Below are 17,828 nucleotides of genomic sequence, written 5' to 3'. Positions count from 1 at the left end.
AAAAAAAATATACCTGGAATCCTATCTAGTTCCAAACACAAAGATAGACTCTAGACCAGAAGGCAAATTATGACCTGAATGTCAGACATCTGTTTTTGTAAATAAAGTTTTATTGGAAAAAGCCATGCCTATTCATTTACCAATGTCTATGGCTGCTTTTATGCCCTAATGGCAGAGCAGAATAGTAGTGACACAGACCCTCTGGCCTGCAACGTTTAAAATAGTTACTATCTGGCCTTTTAAGAAAATGTTTGCTCAGTCCTGCTCTAGATAAATTAAAGACTTTAATACAAAGGTAAAACTATAAAATTAACAAAAGAAAATATATCAGAATATCTTTTGACCTTGGTGTGGAGGAGAACTTCTTAAATAAAATTCTAAATTATAAACCATAGGCAAAAAGACGCTTTTAGCTGATTATATACAATAAGGATTTCTGCTCAATAAACAACATCATGGATGAAGGTACTGATAAAAGACAGAGAAGTTATTTGCAAAGTTCAAAACCAATAAGACACCAATACATCTAAGAAACATCTATCATTTAATAAAAAACAAGAACCCCAAAAGAAAAGCACAGAATTTAAAGAAGCAATTTGTAGGAGAAGAAGTCTAAATATATGATAAGAATAAAAAGAGATGTTCAAATTCATTAGTAATCAGAGAAATGCAAATTAAATCAACAAAGAGGTGTCACTTTAGCCCTCAGACTTGCTAAAATTAGACAGCAATACAATGCCAAGCAATGGCATTACAGAGAAACCCATTTCCTCCCAATTCTGGTATTAACTATCAGTACTAACTAAAATGAAAAATCACTCTATTCTGGAAATAAAAATCTAAGAGGTAGTAAAATATAATAGATATGTATCTATATTCAGTCAGCCATCATTTGCTGAATACAGATATTTAGCCATCATTTGCTGAATTGAATATACAGCTATGATTGTGCTAGCACTCACAAAATACATTAAGAAAATAAATGCAGTTAAATATTCACATTGGCTAGTTTTCTTAATTCAAGTGTTTGCAGGTCAAAAAATTAGCCAGAAGAAATTTATATGTTTTATTGTTAACCTGGATACAAATTTTTACTTGAAATTGTGTCAGACATATTTGTAAGGATTTTTAAATATAACACTGCAGTTTCCAAATTCATTAGCTTATTTTATTCTTGACTGAATTGAAAGCAGGTAATATATACATACACATCACTAGGGAAGTAGAATCATGTTCTCTTTAAAATTTCACAATAATTTACACCAATAACCACACATATAATACACATACTACTTTCGACTTTGGAACAAGCTGTTCCTTCTTCCTTCCTCCTCTGTTTACGGTTCCACAATTATAGCAGTGGCCCACATCAAGAACGTCAGCAGTCCCTTTCATGTCTCTTTGTATGCCACCACAGTGAATAACAACCAATTTGGATTTTTCCCTTTGCCACAGTCCCGACACCAACTCCTTTTCCAACCCACTGCCACTAGTCTAGTTCAGATCTAGCCTCAAATTCAGATCACAGTTAATGCCTCAACTCTTCTTCTTTCCCCTTTTTCCTCCCTTCTTCCCTCCCCCCACTTTCTTCCTTCCTTTCCTCTGTGCTTCCTCCCTCACTACATCCATCTATCCAACCAGTATTTTCTGAGTATCTGTTCCATTCCAGGTACTGTTTTATTGTTGGAGATTCAGCAGTGATGAAGACAGACAAGGTCCCTGCTCTTTCAGAGTTTCTTCTTGGTCCTTTCTTCACATATATTCTACATTCAGCCATAAAATAAATTTTCCTATTGAATTGCTTTGCCCCTTTCCAACCCCATTCTAAAATACCTAATTGTTTTCCATGACCCACAGAATAAAGTCCAGACTCTGGCTGGCCGTCCAAGATCCTTGAGGATCTGGCTCTTTCCGACTGAATTTCCTACTACTCCACTCTGCACATTCGGTGCTTCAGCTAAATCCGATTGCTTGTTTTAAACTCTACCTATGGCAAAATGAATGAAGTACCATGTGAGAAATCTACAGGTTGAATGCAGCAACAACAAAAACCTAACGCAAGATAACACACAAAAACCAAATAGTAAATGAAGACAGGATGAGAAAATAGACTACCCCCTATTTCCCGCAACTGTTTTATGACTGTCTCATTTGTGCCACAGGACAAACCCAGAGACATGGGAACAGGGCTCTCCCCTCCAGGCAAGGTGTGCTGATCACTCTGGGAAAAGGTGACTGTGGGACACAGAAGGAGGGAGGCCTTGATGCCATGGAAGAAAAGGACTTTCTCTCATCTCTGGGGCTAAGAACGAACTTAGAAAGGAAGACACCCTCGTTGGCGAGTCTTGAAGCAGATCCAGCAGCGACAGCCAGCTGCCCTAGCCTCCCAGAAGCCGGACAGAGTGAACGGCAACAGAAGCTCTGCTGTTCACCTGCAGTGACGAGGCCACACAGCAGAGAGAAGCACCAGTGTCTGGCAGAACCACACGAAGCAAGCGGCTGAGGCCCCTCCAGGCTCAACAGGATGCATCTAAGTTCTGGCTCAACTAGCACAGCAGAACCCAAGTCTGGAGTTGGGGCCTAAGTACAGCGCTAAGAGGAGAAGGTCAGAGGGAGTGAACCTGAGGACTGTAGGACAGGCACATGAGACAGCACAGTAGAAAACTTGCAAACAGCTGGAGGACGTAAAGTGGCTAATTTCTAGTAGGCCAGGGGAGATTTATGTCATAATAATTTGTGTTTAAGAAGGAAGTGCACTATTATGGTCAATTAATCTGCATACGAAAGAGGAGGCAAGAATATAAAATGGAGAAATTCAAAAAGTGGTGCTGGGAAAACTGGACAGCTACATGTAAAACAATGAAATTAGAACCTTCTCTGGCACCATATACAAAAATAAACTCAAAATAGATTAAAGACCTAAATGTAACACTGGATACTATAAAACTCCTACAGGAAAACATAGGCAGAACACTCTTTGACATAAATCGCAGCAAGAGTTTTTTGGATCTATCTCCTGAAGTAATGGAAGCAAAAGCAAAAACAAACAAATGGGAACTAATTAAACTTAAAAGCTTTTGCAGAGCAAAAGAAACCATAAACAAAATGAAACAACAATCTATGGAATGGGAGAAAATATCTGCAAACGATGCGACTGACAAGGATTGATTTCCAAAATATACAAACAGCTCAACAACAAAAAAACAAACCACCCAATCAAAAAATGGGCAGAAGACCTAAATAGGTATTTTTCCAAAGAAGACATACAGATGGCCAATTAGGCATATGAAAAGATGCTCAACATTGCTAATTATTAGAGAAATGCAAATCAAAACTATAATGAGGTATCACCTCACACCAGTCAGAATGGCTATCACCAAAAAGTCTACAAATAATAAATGCTAGAGAGGGTGTGGAGAAAAGGAAACTCTCCTACAGTGTTGGTGGGAATGTGCATTGGTACAGCCATTATGGAGAACAGTATGGAGGTTCTTTAAAACGCTAAAAATAGAGTTACCATATGACTCAGCAATTCCATTCCTGAGCATATATCCAGAGGAAACTCTAATTTAAAATGATAGGGCTTCCCTGGTGGCACAGTGGTTGAGAATCTGCCTGCTAATGCAGGGGACACGGGTTCGAGCCCTGGTCTGGGAAGATCCCACATGCGGCGGAGCAACTAGGCCCGTGAGCCACAACTACTGAGCCTGCGCATCTGGAGCCTGTGCTCCACAACAAGAGACACCGCGACAGTGAGAGGCCCGCACACCGCAATGAAGAGTGGCCCCCACTTGCCACAACTAGAGAAAGCCCTCGCACAGAAACGAAGACCCAACACAGCCAAAAATAAATAAATAAATAATAAAAATAAGTAAATTTAAAAAAATAAAAATTAAAAATAAATAAATAAATAAATAAATAAAATAAAATGATACATGTACCCCAATGTTCATTACAGCACTATTTACAAGAGCCAACACATGGAAGCAACCTAAGTGTCCATGGACAGATGAATGGATAAAGATGTGGTATATATACACAATGGAATATTACTCAGAATAAAAAAGAATGAAATAATGCCACATGCAGCAACATGGATGAACCTAGCAATCATCATACTAAGTGAAGTCAGACAGAAAAAGACAAATATCATATGATATCACTTATATGTGGAATCTAAAAAAAAATGATACAAATAGACTTATTTACAAAACAGAAACGCACTCACAGATGTAGAAAGTAAAGTTATGCTTACCAAAGGGGAAAGGGGGGGAAGGGATAAATTTGGAATTTGGTATTAACAGATACACACTACTATATATAAAATAGTTAAACAACAAGGACCTACTGTATGGCACAGGGAACTATATTCAATATCTTGTAATAACCTACAATGGAAAAGAATTTGAAAAAGAATACATATATATGTATAACTGAATCACTTTGCTGTATACCTGAAACATTGTAAATCAACTATACATCAATAAAAAAATTAAAAACTTTAAAACCCAAGAATTTAAAAGGAAAGAAACATGTAATTGCTACTTCTAAACTTCCAACTGTTCTTAAAATATAAATAAACCAATTTGTCCTGAAATTTATTTAAATGATTAAAAATTAAGACTATGTGAAATAATAATAACTAAAGCTTAAAAAATATTTTAAGTATGTCAAAATTAGAATTTATTCCAATTTTAATTTCCTGGTTTTAAAGAAGGCAAATTATCTGTAATATATTTAGAATATACTTTTAAAAAAAGAAGGAAGTGCACTTTTATTTTGCAGTCACAGGCAGATGACATCAAGGACCTAAGAGCTATATCTTCACTTTTTTTAAATGACAATTATCACTGGCATATTTGTGTGCCTACCTCTCTCCCTTACCACATAGTGAGCTCCTTTAAAGCAGAAACTACATCCACTATAAGATAAATTTTCCCACGAACTGCTTTACCTCTTGACAATTTCTACAAGTTTTTCCACTTCCCTAAAACCTTCCATGATGAGTATTCATACAGCAGAAGTACCAAAACTATCTGTTCAGTAATGAAGTGAACTGATCTTTACCTTCTAGATGAGGTGTGCTTAGTGCTGAGAAATATTCTACATGAAAGATTACACTGTTGCATTTACAATAAGAATAAAGTTACCAAAACTGTAAGTGCATATAAAATTATGTGCTTAAAACTAAATCAACTTACTAGTAATCATTGCCCCAGTCACGGAAGCCAGAAATCCGATGCTGACTGCAATGACAGAGATTACTCTCCCCTGCCGATGCCTCTGTAGCATCACGAACATCAACACTCCTGCAGCACCGTGGACAAACAGAGAGGAGAAGAGAGCCCACAGGAAGATCCAGTACCACATCTCTGAAAGGAAAAGCAAAGTGTTACTAATTCTGTTGAAAAACATCTTAGAAGATCCAGTTTAACAAATACTGAGCACCCATGGTCTGGAAGAAGGTTAAATGAGATAACAGATTAGGACCATGCCTAGTACAGTGCTTGATACACAGCAGTGCTAAATAACTTTTAACCGTTATCATCGTCACTAATGCTTGATGGGGAAATCATTCCCTCCGTGACTTCAGAAGGTCAGCGCCTCTAATTTCCTCTAAATGTGCCCATCATATAGCTATAATCTACTAATTTCTCTAATAAACCCTCATGTCTGCAAATCTCTTACAATAAATTGTATAAGTTAATTAACTGCTGTTTGATATATAATTTTCTATCTTCTATACTAAGTGCCCAGACATTTTTAAAAACTACCACTTAATTCAAATAATAAGTACAATAAGTACAAAAACTATCTGTTCAATAAATAAATGGGGCTTCCCTGGTGGCGCAGTGGTTGAGAATCTGCCTGCCAATGCAGGGGACCTGGGTTCGAGCCCTGGTCTGGGAAGATCCCACATGCCGCAGAGCAACTGGGCCCGTGAGCCGCAATTACTGAGCCTGCGCGTCTGGAGCCTGTGCTCCGCAACAAGAGAGGCCGCGATAGTGAGAGGCCCGCGCACCGCGATGAAGAGTGGCCCCCGCTTGCCGCAACTAGAGAAAGCCCTCACACAGAAATGAAGACCCAACACAGCCATAAAAATAAATAAAAAAATAAATAAATTAAAAAAAAATTGCTTCCTTTTAATAAATAAATAAATAAATAAACGAACTGATCTTTACCTTCAGAATTCAGAAATAAGTCAGTGATTTTTATCTTTTATGATTTTAAGAATTTCAGGCCATCTCCCTCTTGGCTCTCACCTTTACATATTAAAGAATCAGAATTTTTTTAATTCTTTGTCTCAGGTCATATGCTAGTCCTTAGCAGGAACTCCTCAAGCTCTATCACTCTTTCTTCAATGTAGCCTCAGTTACTGTTCATTGAAGCCTGGTTTACAGACAATTGATGAGCATGCCTTTCATTCTCTCTCTTTCTGGCTGAATGGTGGTTGCCAAGGACTTGGGGGAGAGGGAAATGGGGGACTTCTTATTTTAAAATGGCTACAAACACAAGGGATCTTTGTGGCAATGGAACTGCTCTGTATTTTGACTGTGGTGGTGGATACATATACAAGTGATAAAACTGTACAGAACTAAATACACACACACACACACAAATGAGTACAGGTATACAAGCAACACTTGTGGAATCTGAAAAAGTTTGGTGGGTTGTATCAATGTCAATATCCTGGTTTTGATATTATGCAACAGTTTTCCAAGATGTTCCCATTGGGTAAATGGGGTAAAGGGCACGTGGGTTCTCTCTGTATTATTTCTTACAACTGCATGTGAATCTACAATTATCTCAAAATTAAAAGTTTAATTTTTAAGAAGAGAGGATATATAGAAAACAGATTTTTTTAAAAATCAGTTTCAGCCTGCTAAATTCTAAGGAATTGACACTTAGAATGGACTTATAATTTGAAATCATTTCAAGGAAGAGACATCTGATATATTTTTCAGTGTTAAAGTACCATGCATGCTTCTCTATGGCATAAGAGAGAGATGCTGGTGATTAAGGAAAAACAGACAAAGCTTGCCTTTTAGAGGTTTTTCTCTTCCAGCTTTCAGAGAAGTAATGCTTTCACACTGTCATTCCCAAACAAGTAGCTTCAATTTATAAAAAATAAAGACAAAAATGCTTAACTTGCCCTGAAGAATATTTATATTTTAAAAGATACAATTTTCCAGAGTGACCCTAACAAAGCGCGGCTGTAATACAGCAACAACAGGGTGGGGAGGAGTGCTCCTCAAGGCGGCTCTGAGATGAGACAGGCGCTGGAGCAGGCGCCTACTCTCAATAAGAGCAGCCATTTGCCTTGATCCCCAATCCTGCTTCTTACCAGGGCTACCCCCAAAAGCACTTCTATTTGTTGTCCTTATAAAACAGGTAGAGTGAAAATTTTCTTGACTATATGTAACACTATGAACAGGGATTATCTGACATTATAAGTAACGTTGTTTGCCTACTGACTATATAGCTATAGTCAGTTTACCTAATAATTAGGAAAATTAAGTCTAATGTCTTATAAATCCCCAAGATATCAAAGAATTATACAACTGAAACAGAATCTCAGATGGTCCTCTAATGACCAATCCAGGATTATCCCTCAAGCAGACTGAGCACAAACAAACTGCCCAAACTCAAATTTATTTTTATGTTTCTTTGTTTTTCTTAATCACACTATTTATCATGGAAAAAAAAAACCGAATGCTGCTGAGAATATCTACAATTAATTTAGATTTCATGTTGTTACTACTATTTTAAATTACCTGATAGATCAATACAACCATGTCAGTGAACAGGGCCTCTGAAGACCTGGATCTACTCCAGATAAACAAGTCTGTCTAAGGTCTGACTCACTATTGGCAAACGCAGGACACCTGGAGAACTGCAGGACCCTAAGAGTAGAGCGAGGACAGATGCCCCAGAGCCCTAGAGAAAGAACAGGTGCTAAGAACGGGAGAGGAGTACGACCACCTTTTCTTAACCTGTGCAGGCTTGTACGGCTAACGTGAACACCCAGAGGCCCAGCTTTCTCTTTCCACCCATATCCCACCTAATCCAAGCTTCTAGCAACCGAGCGACAATAAAAGGATGAAGCCAGAGGGAGATTTTGCTGGTGCCGAACAAAATACACTCTACAAAACAGAAACCTTGAAGCATGCCATCCATACAATTACCGTAATTCACTGAAAGGAGATATTCCGTCTTCATTAAAGCCCTCTCATTATTTTTCCCTATTCAAGGCTGTTCATAATCTTCATCTTAAACTGAATTGTTGCAGTGTGTTTGTTTACGTTTAGTGGGATAAGAGGCAGAGGAGTAGTGATTTGTTCCAGTCTCCAAACAATTCTGGAAATAGCCCTGATCCCAATTTGTATCTCTCTCAGCCCTGGTTGCCAAGTCACTAAAAATTATCTTCTGTGCTTTTGATTTTAATCTTTGGACAAAATTATTTATGAGAAATGAATTTCTCTAGATATCTAGAATATATTAACTAAGTAAAAACAAGTCAAAGAATGGTACATATTGTATGATCCTATTTGTTCAAAAATTATAGGTACAGAGAAACACAAACAGACAATGGCTAACAATGGCTATCTTTTAAAGATAAGAGAGGAGATGGGTTATATTATTTTATTCTTTACTGATTATTTTTTAGCAACCAGCCTGGTTTTGTTTGTTTGTTTTTTTACTTTACTGCAGATACACTATCTTTAAAAGATAGTTTTTCATTCTAGAATTCATCAAAGGAGAACATGCTCTATGAAGCCAATGCTTCTCAACCCAGACTGCTCACAAGAATTACCCACAGAGCAACTAAAACTATCACTTGAGGGGGGGACCTAAACAATTATATTTTCATCAACTCTACCAGATAATCATGACATGCAATAAAGACAGAAATCACCACTCTAGGCTAAGGTTACATAAGAGGTACTTACTAAAAAAATCCAAAAGTCATTAAAAACAACAAAACCTATCTCAATAGACAAACACTAAACTTAATTTTTAATCCTCTATAGCATATCTAACCCTTCTAATAAAATCATTAGCAAGTAGATACTGAACATTTATATGTATTCAACATACTCTAAGCCTCAAGGTGAACATAACATACCAGTAAGACTAAATTTGGGGGCTGTTCATAATTTCTATCTTCTTTATAGAAATGGTCCTCATTATATGTTTAAATAATCTGTGTTCAAATTTGGTTACCTCAAGTTTTTTTTTTCATTCCAGCAAATCTAAGGTGTGGCAATTGCCCCCCTTAGTTTCTGACACCAGTGACTTCTCACTTTGGGGTTGTGTCCCACATAGGCAGCTTATTAAACTCTCAGGGAGATGATGCATTTATAATTTGAAAAAATCCCCTAGATCAGGGGTTGGCAAAGTATGGACCATGAGTCCTATCTGACCACCAACTGTTTCTGTACAGTCTGCAAGCTAAGAATGGTTTTTACATTTTGAAATGGTTGAAGAAAAACCAGAAGAACAGTATTTCATGACACACAGAAAGTACACAGAATTCAAATTTCAGTGTCTATAAAGTTTTCCTGGAACACAGTCATACTCATTCATATTGTCGATGGCTACTTTCATGCTACGATGGCAGAACTGAGTAGTTATGACAGAGGCCACATGGCCCACAAAGCTGAAAGTATTTACTGCAGTTACTATATATATGCTGAGTATGTTAAATACTGGTCCTTTATAGAAAAAGCCTGCTGACTCCTGGTCTAGATGATTTTGACACATGCTCCGGGGGTTGGGTTGTCACCCCACACCCCACTGAAAATTACACTCACAGTACTTTCATATATATATATATTTTTTTTTTTAACATCTTTATTGAAGTATAATTGCCTTACAATGGTGTGTTAGCTTCTGCTTTATAACAAAGTGAATCAGTTATACATATACAATATGTTCCCATTTCTCTTCCCTCTTGCATCTCCCTCCCTCCCACCCTCCCCATCCCACCCCTCTAGGTGGTCACAAAGCACCGAGCTGATCTCCCTGTGCTATGCGGCTGCTTCCCACTAGTTATCTATTTTACATTTGGTAGTGTATATATGTCCATGACACTCTCTTACCCAGGTAAGTACTTTCATATATTATCGAGACCTGACACTTTGGGTGTTGAACTAATGGTATGTCAATGGCATATATTCTAATACCACAGATTCTTCAGGGCACAGTATGCAGCTGACGCTATGGGGTACATACACCCATAGTTACACAGAACAAGAGGGAGAAATGTCAAGAAAGATCCCAAGAGAATTTGTTGCCACCTGAATTTTTAAAATAAACAGGACTGAACCAAATGATAAACACACTGGAGATGGAATGAAGGTGAGGAATGGGGAGTGGGGCACTCGAAGCTAACGGTTCTCAGCCTTGGCTAGGGGTTGGAGTTACTTGGGAGAGCCTAAAAGAAATATCACCCTCAGAAATTCTGACTTAATTGGGCTTCAGAATTTTTTAAAGTTTTGATTCTTATGCACAGCCAAGAGTGAAAAACTGCGCTAAGACAAAATGATCTAAGCATGAAATTATGTACAACTGAGAATATGCAATTGCAAAACCTCCGGTTTGGCTAAAGCCGAGAAATATGGAGAGAATTGGCTGCAGATCATAGAGGTGTGCTGGAGCAGCTTTTGTGGGGAAGGGAGGGTGCTTACAGACCCTAAAGATGTGGACTTTATCCTGAAGCTTGAAGGTTATAAGGAGCCAATGAAAGACTTTAAATAAGGAAGTGATACAATCACAATTTACCTTTTAAAAAATTAATTATCCTGGCAAGTATGGGAAAGGGGGACTAGAAAGAGATGAGAGACTATCAGAATATTTCAAGAGTCCCAAGAGAAACTCAGGCCTGGACTTAGGCACTGGCCTTAGGATTGAAAAGAATTTGAAATATTTAGCATTTGCTGATGGCCTGGACGATGGAGGTGAGGAAGATGTGATGTCTGGCCTCCCAGATTTCTGCTATGGACAGCTGAATAGACGACAGTGCAGTCAGGTTTGGAAACGTGGGAAAATGTGTTTCATACATCAGCAATACTATTCAAATGTTGGTGAGAAGCAAGGAGTAGAGAAGCTAAAGGCAAGAATATGTCAAGTAGAAAAATGTGAAGACTACCTATACATGTATATTATGGGCCACGTTTTAAAAAGCAGTAAATCTCAAGTTTGTTGTGTCTGCAATCTTCCTAAGTTCATGATTTTTCAAATTTTAAATCTATGATTACTAACACAATTCTGTTATTAGATATAAATTTGAATCAAATTTAGGATATAGAAAGCTATAAAGAATGTCACTCTCACCCTAACAATGAGACAAAGATAAACTACAAAATCATAGCTCTTCTTTAGCCCATCAGTCAGGTGACGCTACAAGATAACGAAGTAACCTGAATTTCAAAGAGGGACAAGACCCTCCAAGGAGACAGCTGACATACTCACTATGTTTCCTGTGGCAAAGCACAGGAACAGGAAGTGGGTACCATACAAGTGGGTAAAAAGAAATCAGCTAAAATTTTAACCAACAGTTAAAGTCCAAGTGTGCGATTAACCTGTCAGCTTGGAGTAAGTGACACAAGGAAAGTACATAGTCACCTACAAGCTCTTTTCCACGGGTCTCTACTGAGCACTCCCTAGAAAGACGGAGACTGGAGAGAGCCACCCCAGTGATGTATGTTGGCCTACAGGAGGTGATCAGTGGCTGCTAAGGGAAACAGAGACAACCTGGCGTGCTTCTTGGGAAACCTTTTTCCTATTCAAAACAAGCCTTAGCCATTGCTGGAAGGCAGCAAATCCTGTCACCCTCAGGGGACAAGCAAAGACCCACTGCAGCTCCAGCTTGGGGAAGAGTAGAAGGAAAAATCCTTTACCCCTGGGGGAGGGGCAGAAAACCATCCAGGACCCAGGATCCTATTCTAAGCAGAGTCGGTTACTGCTGAGGGAAGGATAGAAGACTCCTGCCCAAGACCAATCACAGATACTAGGGAGAGTGTGGCTACCACGGTTCAGAAAGGCAGGACCGTGGACAGCCCCCCCCCAGATACCCCACTACACAGCGCTTGCCTGAGACTAAAACTGGACAGGACAAGAGAGAAATTTCCCCTGCCCCAAGTAATGAGCAACACAAGGCTGTGGCTGGGGGAAGGCAAGGGTGTGGAGAGACACCTCTTCCATGGTGCAGGCTTGCAGAGATGGCTAAAGGCTGACAATACAGCACTAACACTGATACCAACCCTGCAGCACCCAGCCCCCACCCTGAGTACAAGGCAACAACAGCACCTTCTCGGGAATTTGAAGCCTGGGGTCCGCTGAAGGTAACCATAACAAGAAAGCTCAAACTCGGCTCACTCCTGACTAAATTAAATCAACCTTCACCCTACTGGTCTAGCAGAAGAAGCCCATTTCCAGGCATAAATATTGATATTATATACCTCAGTCACTACTGTTATACATGCAAAGTCCTTAATTCAATAAAAAAATATTGAATTAAGACACCCTCAAAAACAGGAAAACCAATTCATTGTCAAGAAATAAAGTGATCAGACTTAGAGATGATCCAGATTTTAAAACAACCAGGCAGGGACTTTATAATTAACATGTTAGAGACTCTCATGGAAAAGGCAGACAACTCACATGAACAGATGGGGAATTTCAGCAGAGAGGTGGAAAGTCCAAGGAAAAGTCAAATGAAAATGCTTTAAAAAAAAAACAAGAAAAGGCAAAAACAAAAACAAAAAAACCATGATATCAGAGATGAAGACTTCCTTTAATGGGCTCACCAGTAGACTTGACATAGTTAAGCAAAGAATCAGTGAACTTATCATAGCAGCACTATTTACAAGAGCCAAGACGTGGAAGCTACCTAAGTGTCCATCCACAGATGAATGGATAAAGAAGATGTGGTATATAGACACAGTGGAATATTAGCCATAGAAAAGAATGAAATAATGCCATTTGCAGCAACATGGATGTACCGAGAGATCATCATATGAAGTGAAATTAAGTCAGAGAAAAACAAACAGCAAATGACAGCGGTCCCCAACCTTTTTTGGCACCAGGGACTGGTTTTGTGGTAGACAATTCTTCCATGGACCAGGGCGGGGGTGGATGGGTCAGGCAGTAATGCAAGCAATGGGGAGCGGCAGATGAAGCTTCGCTCACTCGCCCGCCGCTCACCTCCTGCTGTGCGGCCTGGTTCCTAACAGGCCGCGGACCGGTACCCGTCCATGGCCTGGGGGTTGGGGACCCCTGGCATATAATATTGCTTATATGTGGAATCTAAAAAATGATACAAGTGGGCTTATTTACAAAACAGAAATAGACTCAAAGACATAGAAAACAGACTTATGGTTACCAAAGGGGAAAGTTGGGGAGGGATAAATTAGGAGTTTGGGATTAAAATATACACACTACTATACATAAAATTGATAACCAACAAGGACCTACTGTATAGCACAGGGAACTATACTCAATATCTTGTAATAACTTATAATGGAAAAGAATCTAAAAAAGAATCTATTTACCTATCTATTTATATAACTGAATCACTTTGCTATACACCTGAAATTAACACATCATAAATCAACTACATTTCAATAAAAAATTTTAAAAAAAGAATCAGTGAATGTAAAAGTGGACAAATAGAAATTATTCAAATTGAAATATAAGAGAAAAAAGAGTGGGGGAAAAAAAAAGAAGTAGTAGGAGGGAAAAAAGGAACCATCCAAAAGCTATGGAACAATTTCAAATGGTTTAACATACATGTAATTGGAGTCCCAGATGGAGAAGAAAGAGATAATGGAGAAGAAAAATATTTAAAGAAATAGTGGCCGAAAATTTCTAAAAATAATAAAAGATATTGAACCACAAATCTAAGACTCCCAGAGAATCCTAAGCAAGATAAAGACCTCCCAAAATAACTAAAAAATAACAAAACAAAAATAAAGCACACACACATACCTAGATTCACCACAGTGAAATGACTAAAAAACCAAAGATAAAGGGGAAGTATTGAAGAAGAAATAAGGAAAAAAGAAAGAGAAAAAAAGACACATTACACACAGAGGGACAAAGATAAAAAGTACAGCAAACTTCTCATCAGAAGCAACCAAACCAGATGACAAAATACAATAACACTTTAAAAGACTAAAAGGGAAAAAAATGCAAAGCCAGAACCTATATTCAGGAGAAACATTTTTCAAATCTGGAGGTGAAATGAAGACTTTTTTCCAGAAAAAAAAAAAAAAGAAACTGGAGAAATTAACTGCCAGTAGACCTGTGCTACACGGCATATTAAAGGAAGCTCTTCAAACAGGAGTGTAATACTAGATGGAAACTTAACGCTCCACAAAGAAGTGAGCAACAAAGAAAATTAAAATGAAGGTAAACATAAAAGATATGTTTTCTGGGCTTCCCTGGTGGCACAGTGGTTAAAAATCCGCCTGCCAGTACAGGGGACACGGGTTCGAGCCCTGGTTGGGGAAGATCTCATGCTGTGCAGCAACTAAGCCTGTGCACCACAACTACTGAGCCTGAGCTCTAGAGCCCGCGAACCACAACTACTGAGCCCGTGTGCCACAACTACTGAAGCCCACACGCCTAGAGCCTGTGCTCCGCAACAAGAGAAGCCACCGCAACTAGAGAAAGCCCGCGCGCAGCAACGAAGACCCAACGCAGCCAAAAATTAATTAATTTTTAAAAAAAGATATGTTTTCTTATTTTTAATCATTCTAATATTTTAACCAGATTTAAAAATAAGTTGTTGCGTTTTTTCACTTGAAGCCTCATTTAACATCAAAGTTAAAGCTACTGTAGATATTTAATAGCTGTCTGCTTCCACTTCTTAAAAGAGAGCAAAAACATTAGTTTTTAAATTTAATTGTGACACCTTCAAGAGCTGCTTGAATATACTGCCTCTCTCAAAGCTTACGGCAATACTGTTTATTACCCACTTAAACTAAATTACCCTTTTACCAGCTAATTATATAATTTTAAACTGTAAATTACAGTACTCATCATTGAATAGAAAAAAAATTCTTAGAAAAATAAATTTTTAATTTAAAACAATCAGAATATCATTTGCTGTAAAAAAAAAATCAGGTTAAGGCTATTTAAAATAGTTCAAAATTTGCTTTACATTTAAGCCAGAGCACTACCTTCCTAAAAGATGCCATTCAATTTGTTCTTCCCATAATCGATTAGTTACTCAGTTATAAAAGTATAAGGATTAAATGGCAAAATCCGAATCTATTATGAAGTTATAACAGAGCAATATACAATAGTTTCAATTGTTATTACTTATATGCCCTTAAGCATCTTAAATTATACATGTCCTACCAAAAAAATGTCAGTAACAACATATTTGTTTGAATCAGTCACTGACCTAAAAAATAATCTTTTCAGTGACTGATAAAATGTTACAATCTCATAATACAGTATTTCCAAAGGATCTTTACACTGAACACTCGAAAATGAACTTTTCACATCAATGAGCATAACTTATAATGAAACTCCCAATGTAACAAATTCTTAAAATTAAATCTAAATAAGAGACCAAATGAATGACAGATCAGAAAATAAAAGCACAACTAGGAAAACAAGTAATGCACAAGCACGGTCAGAACAGTCACACCTTTGATATGATGACAGTAATCCTCAGGAAGCAGTTATGCCATACTGGGGTTAAAAAACAAAAACACAGATAATTTCAGAACTGGAAGGGATCATCAGATATTGAATCCAGAGTTTCCTAAACCAAGTCTTAAGAAGGCCTAATTCTAAGAACTATTAAATGTTATTCAGAGAACAAAGATTTTCTAGGTCTTAAACCTCACTCTACAAATTAGCATATTAAAGGTCTGAAGCCCCACTTAAAAAAGAAAGCTTCTTAATTTTAAAGACTAAAAAAACAAATTTATATGCAAACGGGTAAATGTTTTTCTTAACTCACAGTAAAATCTCTCAACTTTTTTCTTAACTCATTAAAATTTTTAGATCATCTTTCCTTTAACATCAATGTGAAAATTGTTGTCATCGGATTGTCTTATAGATGAGGAAACCAAGGTCTGGTTAAATATGTGGCTTTTCCCAGGACATGGAAGCAACCTAAGTGTCCATCGACAGATGAATGGATAAAGAAGATGTGGCACATATATAAAATGGAATATTACTCAGCCATAAAAAGAAACAAAATTGAGTTATTTATAGTGAGGTGGATGGAGCTAGAGTCTGTCATACAGACTGACGTCAGAAAGAGAAAAACAAATACCGTATGCTAACACATATATATGGAATTTAAGAAAAAAATGGTCATGAAGAACATAGGGGCAGGACAGGAATAAAGACGCAGATATAGAGAATGGACTTGAGGACATGGGGAGTGGGGAAGGGTAAGCTGGGACGAAGTGAGAGAGTGGCATGGACATATATACACTACCAAATGTAAAATAGATAGCTAGTGGGAAGCAGCCGCATAGCACAGGAAGATCAGCTCGGTGCTTTGTGACCACCTAGAGGGGTGGGATAGGGAGGGTGGGAGGGAGACGCAAGAGGGAGGAGATATGGGGATATATGTATATGTATAGCTGATTCACTTTGTTATAAAGCAGAAACTAACACACCATTGTAAAGCAATTATACTCCAATAAAGATATTAAAAAAAAATATGTGGCTTTTCTAAAGTACGAGAGACAATTAATAGCATTCAAGGATAAAACTGTTTACTGACTCATGAATTCAAGGATCCTATTGCTTCTTTAGACTCTTTATTTGCATACAAAAATATAGCAGAACCCAATTTATCCTAGTGGGGGAAGTTCCAATAACTGCACATTATGTAAGTATTTACATAAACATTGTTAATGTTTAGTTCTCCCATATACTTCAGTTAAATATAACTGAACTGTTTAGAATTTTTAAAGTACTACCATTTAATAAGAATTTTTCTCTATAGCTAATAGCTCATATAAGTAAAGAAAACATTTTTAAAAGATAAATTCTAATATTAACCTCTAATGTTAAAAGACAGTCACCTAAAAAAACTGGGTTATAGCATCCTCTTGGAAATGAGTCATTGATCTTGAAATTTTAATAAGTCTTTAGCTATACTAAACACTCCACATTCACTTGCATTATATATCACAACACAGTTACAAATTGATCACAAAAAAGCTTCATTTTTTAAAAATCCAGTGTTCCCAATCCTTGAGCTCTCAGTAATAAAATCACCTTAAGAGCTAGTTTAAAATGTACCTTCCTAGGCCCTGGTCTCAAAGATTCTAATTCCATAGCTGTGGACTGGGTCTATGGACTGTACCCTCAACCAGCCCCAGGTAATTCTGATATGTAGCAAGATTTAGTAACCATATTGGATTAAAGTAATTCATGGTAGGGACTGGAGAGAGAATTTTATAATGAAAACATATTAGCGGGACTTCCCTGGTGGTGCAGTGGTTAAGGATCTGCCTGCCAATGCAGGGGACACGGGTTCGAGCCCTGGTCTAGGAAGATCCCACATGCCGCAGAGCAACTAAGCCCGTGTGCCACAACTACTAAGCCCACGCGCCACAACTAATGAAGCCCGTGTGCCTAGAGCCCATGCACCGCAACGAAGAGTAGCCCCCGCTCGCCGCAACTAGAGAAACCCTGTGTGCAGCAACTAAGACCCAATGCAGCCCCAAAATTAATTAATTAATTATTAATTAATAAAAGAAAACATATTGGCTACACATAGTTATCCAAGAGCAATAAAATACTTTTAAATTTAATCAAGTCCTGGTGGTATTCCTGAACCATCC

At 37.8% G+C, this 17,828-nt stretch overlaps 1 protein-coding gene across 4 annotated transcripts in view; it reads right to left on the bottom strand.

The window, feature by feature from the left end:
- Positions 1–17,828, bottom strand: part of TMEM170B (transmembrane protein 170B) — a 59,163-nt gene that overhangs the window by 34,566 nt on the left and 6,769 nt on the right. For all 4 annotated transcript variants that reach the window (XR_014250883.1, XM_082413421.1, XM_082413420.1 and 1 more), the window contains exon 2: positions 5,202–5,372. Coding sequence is in view for 3 of the 4 variants with exons in the window: in XM_082413421.1 (XP_082269547.1) it covers positions 5,202–5,372 (171 nt within the window). In the remaining variant the exon portion in view is untranslated. The remainder of the gene's footprint in view (positions 1–5,201; positions 5,373–17,828) is intronic.

This window comes from Balaenoptera physalus (genome assembly GCF_965194825.1).
Source record: "Balaenoptera physalus genome assembly, chromosome: 11".
Classification (NCBI taxonomy): Eukaryota; Metazoa; Chordata; class Mammalia; order Artiodactyla; family Balaenopteridae; genus Balaenoptera; species Balaenoptera physalus.
Note: the sequence above shows the minus strand (reverse complement) of the source record. Positions and strands in the feature narration are given on the sequence as shown.